The 18,199-nt window shown below is 54.1% G+C and overlaps 1 protein-coding gene across 1 annotated transcript in view; it reads left to right on the top strand.

The window, feature by feature from the left end:
• Positions 1-18,199, top strand: part of LOC140740467 (sodium-coupled neutral amino acid transporter 7-like) — a 127,985-nt gene that overhangs the window by 17,695 nt on the left and 92,091 nt on the right. The window contains exons 3-8 of the mRNA XM_073069642.1: positions 1,240-1,438; positions 3,978-4,128; positions 6,544-6,642; positions 9,536-9,593; positions 14,136-14,250; positions 17,216-17,363. Of these exons, the coding sequence (XP_072925743.1) occupies positions 1,240-1,438; positions 3,978-4,128; positions 6,544-6,642; positions 9,536-9,593; positions 14,136-14,250; positions 17,216-17,363 (770 nt within the window). The remainder of the gene's footprint in view (positions 1-1,239; positions 1,439-3,977; positions 4,129-6,543; positions 6,643-9,535; positions 9,594-14,135; positions 14,251-17,215; positions 17,364-18,199) is intronic.

The following is an 18,199-nucleotide window of genomic DNA, read 5'->3' as shown; positions in this document are numbered from 1 at the left end:
GCTCAGACACGGCCAGCTCCCTGGGTAAGCTGGAGCTCTGAGGCTCATTGGGCCTCTCCGCCGATGCCATCTCCAGCCCCCAAAGCTTTTGGAGACACTGTAGTGTAATGGGGTGGGAGTAGGTAACAGAGGTAACTGGTTTACTACATGAAACCAGACAGACAGACAGACATACTTTATTGACCCCGAGGGAAATCGGGTTTTGTTACAGTCGCACCAACCAAGAAAAGTGAAGAAATATAGCAATATAAAACCATAAATAATTAAATAATAATAAGTAAGTTATTCCAAGTGGAAATAAGTCCAGGACCACCCTGTTGGCTCAGGGTGTCTGACAGTCCAAGGGAGGAGTTGTAAAGTTTGATGGCCACAGGCAGGAATGACTTCCTATGACATTCAGTGTTGCATCTCGGTGGAGTATAAAGCATAGGAGCAGAGTTAGGCTGTTCAGCCCATTGAGTCTGCTCTGCTATTTGATCAAGGCCAATTCATTATCCCTCACAATCCTATTCCCTTGCCTTTTCCCAGTAACATCAATGTCTGCTTCAAATATACCCAACGAATTGGCTTCCAGATTCACCACCTTCTGGCTAAAGAAATTCCTCCTCTTCTCTCCTTGTAGTCAGGCTGTGTTCCCTGGTCTTGATTCCTCCTCTATAGGAAGCATCCTCTCCACACCAACACGATCTAGGCCTTTCAATGTCCGACAGGCCTCAGTGAGTACAGGGCCAGAGCCGCCATTCCTTAATGCTTTCATCAACTTCCACTGGGCCCTCGGATGCACGGCACATTGGGAAGCTTTCATTTAACGGTCTGCCAGCCAGACAGACAGACCGTTCTATGCAAAATCACGTTCAGGAACTGCAAAACAATACAGAATATGCAATAGCTTTACAGTTACGGGAAAAGTCTGAGGTAGAGTTCATTCTGATTATTCTGCTAGTGAAAATGGCATCGCAGAATCAAAGTAAGTTGTGGAATTGTTGGCTCTATCATGGGTACTAGTCTCCATGGTATCCAAGGCATCTTCAAGGAGTGCTATTTCTGCTCTTGCAGTAATTTTAATGTAACTGTTGATTACATACACACACTTTAATTCAGTTTTTTCTGTTCTCTATTGCATTGTACTGCTGCCACAAAGTTAACAAGTTTCATGACATTTGCTGGTGATAGTAAACCTGATTCTAATTCCCAAACCGCTGGCAATCAGCCAAATGTTGTGTGATTTTTTTTTTCTAGTGCTTGCTGCTGTTTATAATTGCTGGGCTGGTGATCCTGGCTTACTGTTCACAAGTGAGTGGTAAAGCCACGTACCAGGAGGTGGTGCGGGCGGTCTGTGGACAGATGGTAGGCACAATCTGTGACATCCTGATCGCTGTCTACACCTTCGGCACCTGCATTGCATTCCTCATCATCATCGGCGACCAGCTGGACAAGAGTAAGTCATCGGGAGTGGGGCTGGACGGAGATCCTCGTGTCTGGGTCGGGTAGGAGAGGATGGCAGCGTTGGTATGGTATGGGCAATGAGTGGGTTCACCAATCCAACCCCCACTGCCATGAGTTGACTGGGCACGGCAGGTGGTGAATTCATCCTAGACTGAGTGGACACGGGCTAGATTTTCTGGCCATCGTTAGTATGATTGTTGTGGGCACACATTCTGCGTGGTTACAGACACTGGGCTTCAGCTTGTCACAGGAAAGCTGGTGTGTACCGGTGGGAAGTGTGTCTTGGGCAGGTAGAGAAAGCTGCCCAATCTCCGGTCTGGGGGGCGGGGGGATTTGCACGGTTACTGTTTTAGAATGGGATTCTGTAACCGCAGGAGGTTCCAGTTCTTTTTCCCAGTTTCGGTTGGATGATGTTTCATGGGGGAATGTGGAAGCCCATTTGCTGACAGAGGCCTCACACATGAGAACTGCAGAAGATCAAACACAGAAAAGGCACTTCAGCCCATCATGTTGTACTGACTTTTTAACCTACACCAAAATCAATCTTACCCTTCCCTCCCGCACAGCCCTCCATTTTCCTATCACCCCTGTGCCTACCTAAGAGTTTTTTAAATGTCCCTAATATACCCGCCTTTACCACCACCCCCAGCAGGGTTTTCCACACACCCACCTCTCTCTGTGTGAATAAATAAACAGCTTGCCTCTCACATCCCTGCTATAACTCTTCAATCATCCTGAAATTATACCCACTTGTGTCAATCATTTTTGCCCCGGGAAAACCCCTCTGGCATCCTCACTCACTGAGGAGCTCGTCATCCTGTACACCTCTTTATCGTCTCATCATCTTCCGATCCAAAAAGAAAATCGCTCAACCTGTCCTCATGAGACATCCTGACTGATCCAGACAGCATCCTGGTGAATCCCCTCTGCACCCTCTCTGATCCAGGCAGCATCCTGGTAAATCCCCTCTGCACCCTCTCTGATCCAGACAGCATCCTGGTAAATCCCCTCTGCACCCTCTCTGATCCAGACAGCATCCTGGTGAATCCCCTCTGCACCCTCTCTGATCCAGGCAGCATCCTGGTAAATCCCCTCTGCACCCTCTCTGATCCAGACAGCATCCTGGTGAATCCCCTCTGCACCCTCTCTGATCCAGGCAGCATCCTGGTAAATCCCCTCTGCACCCTCTCTGATCCAGACAGCATCCTGGTGAATCCCCTCTGCACCCTCTCTGATCCAGACAGCATCCTGGTAAATCCCCTCTGCACCCTCTCTGATCCAGGCAGCATCCTGGTAAATCCCCTCTGCACCCTCTCTGATCCAGACAGCATCCTGGTAAATCCCCTCTGCACCCTCTCTGATCCAGACAGCATCCTGGTGAATCCCCTCTGCACCCTCTCTGATCCAGACAGCATCCTGGTAAATCCCCTCTGCACCCTCTCTGGTCCAGACAGCATCCTGGTAAATCCCCTCTGCACCCTCTCTGATCCAGACAGCATCCTGGTAAATCCCCTCTGCACCCTCTCTGATCCAGACAGCATCCTGGTGAATCCCCTCTGCACCCTCTCTGGTCCAGACAGCATCCTGGTAAATCCCCTCTGCACCCTCTCTGATCCAGACAGCATCCTGGTAAATCCCCTCTGCACCCTCTCTGATCCAGACAGCATCCTGGTAAATCCCCTCTGCACCCTCTCTGATCCAGACAGCATCCTGGTAAATCCCCTCTGCACCCTCTCTGATCCAGACAGCATCCTGGTGAATCCCCTCTGCACCCTCTCTGGTCCAGACAGCATCCTGGTAAATCCCCTCTGCACCCTCTCTGATCCAGACAGCATCCTGGTAAATCCCCTCTGCACCCTCTCTAATCCAGACAGCATCCTGGTAAATCCCCTCTGCACCCTCTCTGATCCAGACAGCATCCTGGTAAATCCCCTCTGCACCCTCTCTGATCCAGGCAGCATCCTGGTGAATCCCCTCTGCACCCTCTCTGGTCCAGACAGCATCCTGGTGAATCCCCTCTGCACCCTCTCTGATCCAGGCAGCATCCTGGTAAATCCCCTCTGCACCCTCTCTGATCCAGACAGCATCCTGGTAAATCCCCTCTGCACCCTCTCTGATCCAGACAGCATCCTGGTAAATCCCCTCTGCAGCCTCTCCACATCTTTCTCTATCGAGTGGACCGATACCGCTGAGGGTGAGCTAGCCAGGGTTGTATAGAGCTGCAACGTTAGTTTGTTGCTCGATTCTGCCACGGATCCTTTCATGAACCCTTTATTCTACCTTTAGTTATGAACTTGGTGATGAAATCTGGGCTAATCGAACTGCTACATTAGTCCTCAATGTAATGTCCTTCATGGTGTTTAACTGAAGTATTTAATCAAACATGAACATAGTCTGAGCAGTAGATATAGTCGCCTCCCTCTGGGAGTTGTTTGCCCCCTGTCTCTAGCCCTGGGTAGATGCATCTAAACAAACGTTTTAAGGAAGGTAGTTGGTGGGGAGTGATGTGAGTGGTTGGTTTTGCCTTGCAGTACTTGGGGCAGTGTTGCACACACACGAAGGGGATGCTGCTGTCTACGGCCACTGGTATAGTAACCGCAAATTCACCATCTCGGTCATCTCCATTCTCGTCATCCTACCTCTCTCCATTCCCAAAGAGATTGGGTTCCAGAAGTACGCCAGGTTAGTGCTTGTACTGTATTGAACAGTATTACTGTATTCCACAGACTGAAGATGGGTGATCACTCAGGTGTTTACCAAGTCTTGGCAACCTCACCAGCTGTCTACCCTTTCACCTCCAAAATTCTCACTCCTCTCGTCCTTGCTCCTGATGTTTGAGCAGTCCCTGGTTCCCCCATTGTTCCATTCCCTGTCGGTCTCCATCCCCAGCCCCCTGGAGTTCTGGAATTCTAGCACCTCCGACGTGCGCTGTGTGAATCCCCCTCTGCCCAGCTTGGGAATTTCCACGCACACCCATCAACTTGTTGGTCCTTGGTTCTCGTTCAGGTCAGCAGACCCGGCCACACACAGCCGAAACCCTCTGGAAACTGCTGTCAGCCACACCCCCTTGTCCACTGACCTCAGACCTTCCCCTCCTGTGCCCTCCATGGGGACCCCTCTGTCAGAGCAGTTATGATTCCAGAGAACAATGAAAGTGAAGAGCAAATCCTTGAGACCAGATTGACCGGGCTCAGTTACCATATTGAGTGGACCCTGCTGAACAGGATGTCATCTGTCCACGGGGCGTCCTGGCAAAGCCTCTCCAGAGCTGTGACACGAAGGAAGCTGGATTTTGCAGTGTTCTCCTAGTGAGGATGTCATTATAGAATCAGTAGGGCACTGAAGGAGGCCTCTCAGCCCATCTTGTTCTTTCTGACCACGGTGGCCTCTCCCTCTCCCCCTCCTCTCCCCCTCCCTCTCCCCCTCCCTCTCCCCCCTCCCTCTCCCCCTCCCTCTCCCCCTCCCTCTCCCCCTCCCTCTCCCCCTCCCTCTCCCCCTCCCTCTCCCCCTCCCTCTCCCCCTCCCTCTCCCCCTCCCCCTCCCCCTCCCCCCTCCCCCTCCCCCTCCCCCTCCCCCTCCCCCTCCCCCTCCCCCTCCCCCTCCCCCTCCCCCTCCCCCTCCCTCTCCCCCTCCCTCTCCCCCTCCCTCTCCCCCTCCCTCTCCCCCTCCCTCTCCCCCTCCCTCTCCCCCTCCCTCTCCCCCTCCCTCTCCCCCTCCCTCTCCCCCTCCCCTCCCGTCTTTCCATCTATGCCTATTGCATTTTCATTACCTCATTCGGTTAGCTCTCCATTCTAATCAAACTTTCAGTGGGATTTTGATAATTTGGTGCTTCTGTTGTCTGTCCCTTGTATTGACCATGATGCCTTGCTGTCCAATTCCATCATCGAGTGAATGCCCCCTACTCGCTACAACCACCAGGTGGGGCAGTACAGGAGCTTCAGGTCCCACACCACCGGGTTCAGGAACATCAGACCCCGGAACCAGTGTGCATAACGTCACTCATCTCAACTTGCGTCGAGTGTTATTTATTTACTTATTTGCATGATTTGTCTGTGTATTTTACATAAATTCTATGTGATTTCTTTGTATTCTGCAGGAAAATGAATCTCAGGATAGTTAATGGTGACTTTGTGGACCAGTAATAAATTTACTTTGAACTTTGAATATGGCCTGTCCTTGATCCGAGTTCCTGCCAAACATCGCTACGCACCCAGCGGGGAAGGCTTGGCAGTGAGGATGCCTGACCCCTCCGTCCATATATTGTTTCTTAGCTGGTGAAGCACGCCACTCCCTGCCCACCATGAGTTCCTGTACCCATGTCCCATCTGTGCTCCGTGGACATTTGAGCACATGGCTCATTAGCCACAGAATGGGGCAGTTGTCTCTGCGTGTTGGTTGGGGTTATCACAAGGGGATGGCTGGGGAAGGTGTCGCTAGGCAAGGGAACCTGGCTAGCTGGACATTGACTTGGCACAGGCTGTGCCTTTGTCCATCAGCTGATTCTGTCTGTGTCAAGAACTGCACAAAAATCACTCCATATGCTCACCATGCCATCGAAGTACTGTAAAGCAGGGCATCGACTAATAAAGACAATTACTATAGGTGGAAACGTTCTGTTGTTTGTAAGAATTTTTGCATGCAATGATATGTGAGCTTGTTCATATCTGGGCTGTACGTAACTAGGGAACGGTGGGTACGGACAGTACTGGTGTCTTTTGCTTGGGACAAATCCGGACTAGTGCTCGTGGTGAGATGGGTGCTCCTGGCTAGCAGCTGCTCCGCAGTAGTAGGTAGATCCCAAAATCGCCAGCTGGTATTTATGATGAATAATATTAAACAGGCCTTGCAAAGTAGTCCGAGTTTGGAACTGATTGAACTGTACTTCGCTTGCTTGGGGCGGTCGATACCAGGCCTAACTCCTGGAATTCCTGTGTACCATTCACCAGAGCTGGCACCCTGTTAAAGAGTGACGCAGTTGACCTGAGCCAGGATTTCACACGGCAGTCAAGGAGCTTTGAATTCAAACCTTTGTAATATTTGTCAGCCTTTGCACTTGATATTTACGCCCGGTTTTGATGTCTATTTCTTTTACTCTAGCACCCTAAGTGTGTTGGGGACTTGGTACGTGACTGTTATAGTCATCGTCAAGTACGTGTGGCCAGATCAAGGCATCGATACTGGGCACATTCCCACCAGGTAGGTGCTGTCTCCTTCTGCCCGGTTTGTTAGGCTTCAGCAAGCTGTTTCTGAGCCATTGTGACGAGATGCTGGCCTACGTGGGGTGTGTGATGCATTGCTGCCTGGATTAGCTGGCCTGCGTGGGGTGTGTGATGCATTGCTGCCCGGATTAGCTGGCCTGCGTGGGGTGTGTGATGCATTGCTGCCCGGATGAGCTGGCCGACGTGGGGTGTGTGATGCATTGCTGCCCGGATTAGCTGGCGTACGTGGGGTGTGTGATGCATTGCTGCCCGGATTAGCTGGCGTACGTGGGGTGTGTGATGCATTGCTGCCTGGATTAGCTGGCCTGCGTGGGGTGTGTGATGCATTGCTGCCCGGATTAGCTGGCCTGCGTGGGGTGTGTGATGCATTGCTGCCTGGATTAGCTGGCCTGCGAGGGGTGTGTGATGCATTGCTGCCCGGATTAGCTGGCCTGCGTGGGGTGTGTGATGCATTGCTGCCCGGATTAGCTGGCCTGCGTGGGGTGTGTGATGCATTGCTGCCTGGATTAGCTGGCGTACGTGGGGTGTGTGATGCATTGCTGCCCGGATTAGCTGGCCTGCGAGGGGTGTGTGATGCATTGCTGCCTGGATTAGCTGGCGTACGTGGGGTGTGTGATGCATTGCTGCCCGGATTAGCTGGCCTGCGTGGGGTGTGTGATGCATTGCTGCCCGGATTAGCTGGCCTGCGTGGGGTGTGTGATGCATTGCTGCCTGGATTAGCTGGCGTACGTGGGGTGTGTGATGCATTGCTGCCCGGATTAGCTGGCCTGCGTGGGGTGTGTGATGCATTGCTGCCCGGATTAGCTGGCCTGCGTGGGGTGTGTGATGCATTGCTGCCCGGATTAGCTGGCCTGCGTGGGGTGTGTGATGCATTGCTGCCCGGATTAGCTGGCCTGCGTGGGGTGTGTGATGCATTGCTGCCCGGATTAGCTGGCCTGCGAGGGGTGTGTGATGCATTGCTGCCCGGATTAGCTGGCCTGCGTGGGGTGTGTGATGCATTGCTGCCCGGATTAGCTGGCCTGCGAGGGGTGTGTGATGCATTGCTGCCCGGATTAGCTGGCCTGCGTGGGGTGTGTGATGCATTGCTGCCCGGATTAGCTGGCCTGCGAGGGGTGTGTGATGCATTGCTGCCCGGATTAGCTGGCGTACGTGGGGTGTGTGATGCAATGCTGCCCGGATTAGCTGGCCTGCGTGGGGTGTGTGATGCATTGCTGCCCGGATTAGCTGGCCTGCGTGGGGTGTGTGATGCATTGCTGCCCGGATTAGCTGGCCGACGTGGGTTGTGTGATGCATTGCTGCCTGGATTAGCTGGCCTGCGAGGGGTGTGTGATGCATTGCTGCCCGGATTAGCTGGCGTACGTGGGGTGTGTGATGCAATGCTGCCCGGATTAGCTGGCCGACGTGGGTTGTGTGATGCATTGCTGCCTGGATTAGCTGGCCTGCGAGGGGTGTGTGATGCATTGCTGCCCGGATTAGCTGGCCTGCGTGGGTTGTGTGATGCATTGCTGCCTGGATTAGCTGGCCTGCGAGGGGTGTGTGATGCATTGCTGCCCGGATTAGCTGGCGTACGTGGGGTGTGTGATGCAATGCTGCCCGGATTAGCTGGCCTGCGAGGGGTGTGTGATGCATTGCTGCCTGGATTAGCTGGCCTGCGAGGGGTGTGTGATGCATTGCTGCCCGGATTAGCTGGCCGACGTGGGGGTGTGTGATGCATTGCTGCCTGGATTAGCTGGCCTGCGAGGGGTGTGTGATGCATTGCTGCCTGGATTAGCTGGCCTGCGAGGGGTGTGTGATGCATTGCTGCCTGGATTAGCTGGCCTGCGTGGGTTGTGTGATGCATTGCTGCACAGATTAGCTGGCCTGCGAGGGGTGTGTGATGCATTGCTGCCCGGATTAGCTGGCCTGCGTGGGGTGTGTGATGCATTGCTGCCTGGATTAGCTGGCCTGCGTGGGGTGTGTGATGCATTGCTGCCCGGATTAGCTGGCCGACGTGGGGTGTGTGATGTGTGACTCATTGCTGCCTGGATTAAAGAACGTGTCTTGTGAGCAAACTCAGGCTTTTCTTTCTGGAGCAAGGGAGGATGAGAGGGGACGATAGAGATGGTGAAGATAATGAGGCATAGATCGAGTGGACAGCCAGGGTGGAAATGGCTAATGCAAGGAGGCGTAATTTTAAGGAGATTGGAGGGAAGTATGGGGGATGTCGGAGGTAGGTTTTTGCTTTTTATTTAAGGTGTTGGGTGCCTGCAGTGACCCTGCTGGGATGGTGGTGGCGCTGGATACATTAGGGTGTTTAGAAACCCAGACACCTGGATGATAGAAGTGGAGGGCTGTGTGTGAGGGAAGAGTGTAGAGTTACTCTAGAGTTCGTGTTGGAGGGTGGCACAGGGTCACATGGTCTCTTCCTGCGCCTGGAGGGTTCTCTGCTCACTGCCAGAACAGAGCTGGACGTCTGGCACCTCGGTGGCCGAGGAGTGCGATCAAATGTGTTCCGGGTGCCTGAGGTGGCAACCTTGGGTAAGAGCAACCTGACAAATGTCTGACCTTCAGGGCTGACGTACAGCAGAGAACGCGGGCAGTAGGTTAGCACTAGGGCAGCCCGGCGGTGTACAGCAGCCAGCTGTAACCCTCCCACTGGAGCCGGTGACCCTCCCACTGCTCCAGCTGTTCCTCCCTCATTCGCCGTTCGGGGTGAGTGATTGGAGGCAAGCTGGAAACATGGTGACGCTGGCCCAGCAGAATCCCGACCGGTTCGATTTGATGCATTTTCACTGTGTTTCAGGAAATAAAGCCAGTCTTTCCTCTATCTTTCCACGGGGAGGGGGGGTTGAGCCAACAGTAAAGTTCATGTATTTTCTCTCTCTCTGCAGTCCCTCCTCCTGGATGATGGTACTGAATGCTGTCCCGACTATCTGCTTCGGCTTCCAGGTACAGGTCTGCGGTGCCCCGTCTCCATTTCTCAGTCGTGGCACTGGGGGCCATGAACAAGAGCGTGTGGGTGTGAGGCAGAGAGAGGGAAAGGGAAAGGGGGGAGAAGAGGGACTGTCCAGGGCTGTGATTACGCTGGCTGATTGACTGAGGCTGTGAGTCCACGGAGGAGAAGTTGTTTCTGTGATGTGCTGAGCTGTGCCCACGACTGTCCAGTTTGTAGTGGCCATGGGCACAGTGGCACCCTGACAGAAGCTTTCTGCTGGTTGTGCGGGGAGAGGGTCTGTATCCTGCTGGTTGTGCGGGGAGAGGGTCTGTATCCTGCTGGTTGTGCGGGGGAGAGGGTCTGTACACTGCTGGTTGTGCGGGGAGAGGGTCTGTACACTGCTGGTTGTGCGGGGAGAGGGTCTGTATCCTGCTGGTTGTGTGGGGGGAGAGGGTCTGTATCCTGCTGGGTGTGTGGGGAGATGGGTCTGTATCCTGCTGGGTGTGTGGGGAGAGGGTCTGTACACTGCTGGTTGTGCGGGGAGAGGGTCTGTATCCTGCTGGTTGTGTGGGGAGAGGGTCTGTATCCTGCTGGGTGTGTGGGGAGATGGGTCTGTACACTGCTGGTTGTGCGGGGAGAGGGTCTGTATCCTGTTGGTTGTGTAGGGAGATGGGTCTGTATCCTGCTGGGTGTGTGGGGAGATGGGTCTGTATCCTGCTGGGTGTGTGGGGGGAGGGTCTGTATCCTGCTGGTTGTGTGGGGAGAGGGTCTGTACCCTGTTGGGTGTGTGGGGAGATGGGTCTGTATCCTGCTGGGTGTGTGGGGGGAGGGTCTGTATCCTGCTGGTTGTGTGGGGAGAGGGTCTGTACCCTGTTGGGTGTGTGTGGGGAGATGGGTCTGTATCCTGCTGGGTGTGTGGGGAGATGGGTCTGTATCCTGCTGGGTGTGTGGGGAGATGGGTCTGTACCCTGCTGGTTGTGTGGGGAGAGGGTCTGTATCCTGCTGGGTGTGTGGGGAGAGGGTCTGTACACTGCTGGTTGTGCGGGGAGAGGGGTCTGTATCCTGTTGGGTGTGTGTGGGGAGATGGGTCTGTATCCTGCTGGGTGTGTGGGGAGATGGGTCTGTACCCTGCTGGTTGTGCGGGGAGAGGGGTCTGTATCCTGTTGGGTGTGTGGGGAGAGGGTCTGTACACTGCTGGTTGTGCGGGGAGAGGGGTCTGTATCCTGTTGGGTGTGTGTGGGGAGATGGGTCTGTATCCTGCTGGGTGTGTGGGGAGATGGGTCTGTACCCTGCTGGTTGTGTGGGGAGAGGGTCTGTATCCTGCTGGGTGTGTGGGGAGAGGGTCTGTACACTGCTGGTTGTGCGGGGAGAGGGGTCTGTATCCTGTTGGGTGTGTGTGGGGAGATGGGTCTGTATCCTGCTGGGTGTGCGGGGAGATGGGTCTGTACACTGCTGGGTGTGTGGGGAGAGGGTCTGTACCCTGTTGGGTGTGTGTGGGGAGATGGGTCTGTATCCTGCTGGGTGTGTGGGGAGATGGGTCTGTACCCTGCTGGTTGTGTGGGGAGAGGGTCTGTATCCTGCTGTGTGTGTGGGGAGAGGGTCTGTATCCTGCTGTGTGTGTGGGGAGAGGGTCTGTACACTGCTGGTTGTGCGGGGAGAGGGGTCTGTATCCTGTTGGGTGTGTGTGGGGAGATGGGTCTGTATCCTGCTGGGTGTGTGGGGAGATGGGTCTGTACCCTGCTGGTTGTGCGGGGAGAGGGGTCTGTATCCTGTTGGGTGTGTGTGGGGAGATGGGTCTGTATCCTGCTGGGTGTGTGGGGAGATGGGTCTGTACCCTGCTGGTTGTGCGGGGAGAGGGTCTGTATCCTGCTGGGTGTGTGGGGAGAGGGTCTGTACACTGCTGGTTGTGCGGGGAGAGGGGTCTGTATCCTGTTGGGTGTGTGTGGGGAGATGGGTCTGTATCCTGCTGGGTGTGTGGGGAGATGGGTCTGTACACTGCTGGGTGTGTGGGGAGAGGGTCTGTACCCTGCTGGGTGTGTGTGGGGAGATGGGTCTGTACCCTGCTGGTTGTGTGGGGGGAGGGTCTGTACCCTGCTGGTTGTGTGGGGAGAGGGTCTGTACCCTGTTGTGTGTGCGGGGGGAGGGTCTGTACCCTGTTGGGTGTGTGTGGGGAGAGGGTCTGTACACTGCTGGGTGTGTGTGGGGAGATGGGTCTGTACCCTGCTGGGTGTGTGGGGGGAGAGGGTCGGTACACAGCTGGGCGTGCGGGGATGGGGGAGGGGGTTGGTGCCCTGCTGGGCGTGTGGGGAGGGGGGGGTCGGTGCTCTGCTGGGCATGCAGGGAGATGGGTCTGTACCCTGCTGGGCGTGTGGGGAGATAGGTCTGTACCCTGCTGGGCGTGTGGGGAGAGGGGGTCGGTGCCCTGCTGGGCGTGCGGGGAGGGGGGGTCGGTGCTGTGCTGGGCATGCAGGGAGATAGGTCTGTACCCTGCTGGGCGTGTGGGGAGAGGGTCGGTACACAGCTGGGCGTGCGGGGATGGGGGGGGGGGGGGGTCGGTGCCCTGCTGGGCGTGTGGGGAGGGGGGGTTTAGTATGCTACTGGATATCCTGGGCTTCATAAATAGCACAGACTGCGTAAACTGGGAGGGAGTGTTGAGTCTGTGGGTATTGGATATCCAGTTCTGGCCATTGCCTTTGGGTGTGATGTGAAGACCGTGGAGGGGATGCCAAAATGATTTACTCGAGTGGTTCGAGGGAAGAGAGAGGGCTGCCGCGGGGTTAGACTCAGAAGGTAGACATTCATTTGCTGCTAAGGCAGTGAAGAGGGTGTAGGCACAAGCTTATGGCCTTGTGTGAAGTCAAAAGGGAGAAGTTCTCGTTAGCTGATGGCTGGCGGACACAAAGTGAAGGACATTTTATGTCAGTATGGTGACGCAGAGTCAGGTTCGTTATCACTGGCACATCGTGAAGTTTGTTTTGAAGCTGCAGCATAGTGCATTACATAGGAACTATATAAAATAAATAGTGCAAAAATAGGAGAGACGAATGTAGTAAGTTAGTGTTCAGGCCTCCTTCAGAAATCTGATTGCGGAGGCGAAGAAGTGGTTCCTAAAACACTGAGGGTGTGTCTTCAGGCTGCTGTACCTTGTCCGTGATGGTAGCAATGAGCAGAGGGCATTATTTCTGTGGTGGTGTGGGTCTTTCAAGATAGATGCCATTGAAGATGGAAACGTCAGCCGAAACTCTCAGAGGGAAATGGGGTTCTTGAGGAAATAATGTGCAGTGCAAGAATGCTGGATTGGGACTGATGGAGTTGTAACTGCAACTATTTCCTGTTAGATGTACTGAGGTGGAGTGCATGCCGTCCTGATAGACCAGCCAGGATTGTCCAACCTCTCCTCAAGGATCATTTTGTTCTGGCTTCACCGAGTCAAAAATGCTCGCTTTGCCCGGCGCGTCCCCCCTCGCCCCCCCACCCCGGCCCGGCGCGTCCCCCCTCGCCCCCCCAGCTAAAGCTAGGTCTCACTCTATCTCCGTTTGGTGAATCAGCTCTGATTCCCTTTCCACAATTACTGCCTCCCTCACCTGTACTCAGCATGTTCAGATTTGGTGCAGATGCTTTTCTGCAGCCAGAGGTCTGAATTCTCTGTTCTTGAGGTATGGAGCCAAGGAGCACTACAGCACAGAAACCGGCCCTGAAACATCCCAGCTGCTGAACTTTGTCCCACACGTGGAACACGGCCCCCCCAATACCCACCTCATCCACGTACATATCCAAACCCACATCCAGCAGTTCTGCCGTCACCTGGTTCCACACTCTCACCACCCATTTCACCCATGACCCATGACCTCTGGTTCTGGTCCTCCCCCAGCCGCAGTGGGAAAAGCCTGCTTGCATTTACCCTGTCTCATAATTTTATATACCTCCATCAAATCTTCACTCAGGCCCCTATGCTCCAGGAAGTGAAGTCCTAACCTATTCCACTTCTCCCTAAATCTCCAGTGCCAACAGCATCTCAGTAAATATTATCAGCCTGAAGTCGGCCCTTTAACCTGCTACCCCCGATTTAATCCTCGCCTAATTCTGGGACCATTTACAGTGACCGATTAACCTGCCAACAGCAACGTGCATCTTGGTGCTATGTGAGGGAAGGGGGTCAGGGGGAAATGTGCAACCTGCTCCCGGACGGCGGCTGGAACTGAACTCTGTACACTGAGAGGTGCTAAGCACTCTGCTACCGTTCTGTCGTCAGGTTCCTGAGCGCACAGCCTCGCTATTCCACCTCGCTGCTGTTTATTTCTGTAACTCTTGGACAGCACATGGGTGATTGAGAATGGGAACGGAGGGAAGGGTTGGATTGATCTGGGAGTAGGTTAACAGGTTGGCACGACATCGTGGGCCAGACGGCCTGGACTGTGCTGTGATGTTCAGTGATTTGTCTTGCTCTGTACTGCCACAAGACAAGTTTCACGGCATATGTTGGTGATGGTAGACCTGAGGGGAAGGGGAGGCTGGAGGGCCTGTTGCTAAGCCGTTTCTCCTCCTCCCATCGGCAGTGCCACGTGAGCAGTATCCCGGTGTTCCACAGCATGGAGAGATCGTCGATGCGGCGTTGGAGCTGGGTGGTGACTGCTGCTGTCCTGGTCTGCCTGTTTGTGTACACAGGCACAGGTATGATGCACATCTCCCGGGGAACGTGGGCCTAACTGGACAGTCCTATCCCACCCCACCCTCCCACTGCTTCACTGGAGCAAGCAAAACCTCTTGGTGGGTTGGGGGGGCATCGAGTTCCCAGCCCACCAGAGGTGGAGTTGAATTGGGGGGGTAGAGTGGAGATCGTGAGGGACTGCAGATGCTGTAATCTGGAGTGTAAAGCAGAGCAGTGGAAGGACTCAGCAGGTCAGGCAGCATCTGTGGTGGGGGGAAGGAATGAGCAGTGGGCATTTTGGGCTGACACCCTTCACCTTGAGTGAACATGAGGAGGGAGAGCCAGTGTAAAGAAGTGAGGGGAGGGGTGGGACAAGAGCTGTCTGGGGAGCGGGGAGACGGGGGCTTGTGACAGGCAGCTCGGGGCTGTGGTCAGTGGGTTCTGATAGCGGGGCGCTGTGGTCAGTGGGTTCTGATAGCGGGGAGACGGGGGCTTGTGACAGGCAGCTCGGGGCTGTGGTCAGTGGGTTCTGATAGCGGGGCGCTGTGGTCAGTGGGTTCTGATAGTGGGGAGACGGGGGCTTGTGACAGGCAGCTCGGGGCTGTGGTCAGTGGGTTCTGATAGCGGGGAGACGGGGGCTTGTGACAGGCAGCTCGGGGCTGTGGTCAGTGGGTTCTGATAGCGGGGAGACGGGGGCTTGTGACAGGCAGCTCGGGGCTGTGGTCAGTGGGTTCTGATAGCGGGGAGACGGGGGCTTGTGACAGGCAGCTCGGGGCTGTGGTCAGTGGGTTCTGATAGCGGGGAGACGGGGGCTTGTGACAGGCAGCTCGGGGCTGTGGTCAGTGGGTTCTGATAGCGGGGAGACGGGGGCTTGTGACAGGCAGCTCGGGGCTGTGGTCAGTGGGTTCTGATAGCGGGGAGACGGGGGCTTGTGACAGGCAGCTCGGGGCTGTGGTCAGTGGATTCTGATAGCGGGGCGCTGTGGTCAGTGGGTTCTGATAGCGGGGAGACTGGGGCTTGTGACAGGCAGCTCGGGGCTGTGGTCAGTGGGTTCTGATAGTGGGGCGCTGAGGCATGGGAGTTGGGGTTCGGCGAGGGGAGGGACCCGGTGGGAGGAGTGTGGGGATGAGAGACAATATGGTGGGGGCAGTGGCGGGTTGTGGAGAGAAATGAGTAGATCAGAAGGAGTGGGAAAAGGGATAGTTTATCTGAAATTGGAGAATTTGAATGTTCCTTGTGTGCCAGATGGAATAAGACACTGTTGTTCTTATTTGCATTCCATCTGCTCAGTTTTTTATACACGTTAAGTCACATTCAGATGGGGGGGTTGGGGTCCATTTCCTACCACGAACGCTGCCTGACCCACTGAGCTCCTATTTTCTAACACTTTGTGGAGATGTTGTTGCTCTAGGAAGAGGTTGCTTTGGTGAAAGCAGGACTGACTGCTTATCAAAGTTCAATGTTGTGATACTGACAAAAAGAGTCTGGAATGGTTAGACAGGAGGCAGAAAGGGTGAGGGAGCAGCTGAGCGAGGTAGAGTTGAGTGATATGATTGAGAAAGGGTGAGGGAGCAGCTGAGCGAGGTAGAGTTGAGTGATATTGAGAGGGTGAGGGTTTCAGTGCAGGTGAGTGAGGTAGAGTTGAGTGATATGATTGAGAAAGGGTGAGGGAGCAGGGACTGAGGTAGAGTTGAGTGATATGATTGAGAAAGGGTGAGGGAGCAGGGACTGAGGTAGAGTTGAGTGATATGATTGAGAAAGGGTGAGGGAGCAGGGACTGAGGTAGAGTTGAGTGATATGATTGAGAGGGTGAGGGTTTCAGTGCAGCTGAGCGAGGTAGAGTTGAGTGATATGATTGAGAAAGGGTGAGGGAGCAGGGACTGAGGTAGAGTTGAGTGATATGATTGAGAAAGGGTGAGGGAGCAGGGACTGAGGTAGAGCTGAGTGATATGATTGAGAAAGGGTGAGGGAGCAGGGACCGAGGTAGAGTTGAGTGATATGATTGAGAAAGGGTGAGGGAGCAGGGACTGAGGTAGAGTTGAGTGATATGATTGAGAAAGGGTGAGGGAGCAGGGACTGAGGTAGAGTTGAGTGATATGATTGAGAAAGGGTGAGGGAGCAGGGACTGAGGTAGAGTTGAGTGATATGATTGAGAGGGTGAGGGTTTCAGTGCAGGTGAGTGAGGTAGAGTTGAGTGATATGATTGAGAGGGTGAGGGTTTCAGTGCAGGTGAGTGAGGTAGAGTTGAGTGATATTGAGAGGGTGAGGGTTTCAGTGCAGGTGAGTGAGGTAGAGTTGAGTGATATTGAGGGGGTGAGGGTTTCAGTGCAGGTGAGTGAGGTAGAGTTGAGTGACACGATGGCGCTCTTCAGCAATGGTGGTGTTGGGGTGTGAGGGGATTTGGGGTCTGAAGCTCACCTTCATGCTTGTGGCTTGAGAGCCAGCAGCTGGACAATGGGTTCCCCTGGGACCGATGGTGTTGCCTGCCATTTCCCTTGTTCAGTGGTGGGTGTGAAAGCTGTGGTCAGAAGGGGCAGTGAGGACTAACAACAGAAGCCATCCACTGTGAGCGTGGAAAGAACATGCCCAGGAGGGGTTGACGTCTAACTTGTTTTGTGGGGTTGGTGTGTAGAATGTGGAACAGTTTTTCCATTACTAGCCGGTTTGAGTTATCACCCACTCTGCATTTCACTAAACGAGGATCTTAGACTCAGTGCCCTCCCTCTGGTGTTGAGGAAGAGAAAGAGCGATGTGGTTTTTGTGGAGCTGAAGTCCATGTGCAATGGCACAGAGCGAGAGCGAGAGAGAGAGGTTGCTTTGTCCCACGGGTGCTGTACCTATCCTGGGAATGTTTGATCCTCTGCTCCAATTGAACCAGCACTTGGCCTTTTGGAGAGGTGAGGGGTGACAGTTGAAAGCCACGGACTTTAATGTCGGTGCGGGGTGTATGTTGCGTGACTGACCCACATCCCCTTCCGAACTCTGCAGGAGTGTGTGGTTTCCTGACCTTTGGCTCCAGTGTGAATGTGGATATCTTGCTGTCGTATCCGTCGACTGACATCTCTGTGGCTGTGGCTCGAGCCTCCATCATCCTCTGCGTGCTCACTTCCTACCCCATCCTTCACTTCTGTGGCAGGTGAGGCTTGCACCTGACTGCCCCTGGTCAGTTACTGGATTCATCACCGTGGCAGAGTCTTGCTGAGGTGGGAGGAGGGAGCGTTTCTACTGAGACAGATTGCCATTAATAAGAAACGGAAAAACATGCATTTGTGTTGTGCTCTTATGGTCTACAGAGCATTACAAAACTTTTCAGAGCCAAGATACACTCTTGAAGTGTACAATCTGTAATAAGATGGGAAATCTCTGGAACAGCTCTCTCAGAAGGCAGTCAAAGCTGATTGTAGATCTTCATTCAGATACAAATTGGATAGATACCCTCTTGAGACTAATGTTTAAGGACAAATACAATGTATTAGTAATTTGAGACATGGCATGACATTCGATTCAAGTTTAATTGCCCTTCAACCATGAATGCAGTCAAAGCAGACACCGTTACTCCAGGGCCAACAGTCACCGGCTCCGACTCAACCCCGTACACCTGCCTTCTTGCCATAGCCTTTGATGCCCTGACCAGTCTGGAAACTTAACAATTTTTGCTTTGAATATACCCACAACTTGGTCTCCACCGCAGTCTGTGGCAGAGCATTCCACAGATTCACTACTCTGGCTAAAAAAATTCCCCCGTACCTTTGTTCTGAAGCTAGAGGCTGTGCCCTCTAGTTCTGGACACCCTCCACCATTGGAAACACCCTCTCTATATCCACCCTATCTAGTCCTTTCAACATTCAGCAGGGTTCAATGAGATCCAATCTCCCCTCCCCCCACCCCTGCATTCTTCTAAATTCCAGTCAGTACAGGCCCAAAGCTGCCAAACGCTCTCATATGTTAACCCCTTCATTCCTGGTATCATCC

The sequence above is a fragment of the Hemitrygon akajei genome, chromosome 17, assembly GCF_048418815.1.
Source record: "Hemitrygon akajei chromosome 17, sHemAka1.3, whole genome shotgun sequence".
Lineage (NCBI taxonomy): Eukaryota > Metazoa > Chordata > Chondrichthyes > Myliobatiformes > Dasyatidae > Hemitrygon > Hemitrygon akajei.
The sequence above is the reverse complement of the archived record's forward strand: the minus strand, read 5'-3'. Positions and strand labels throughout refer to the sequence as shown.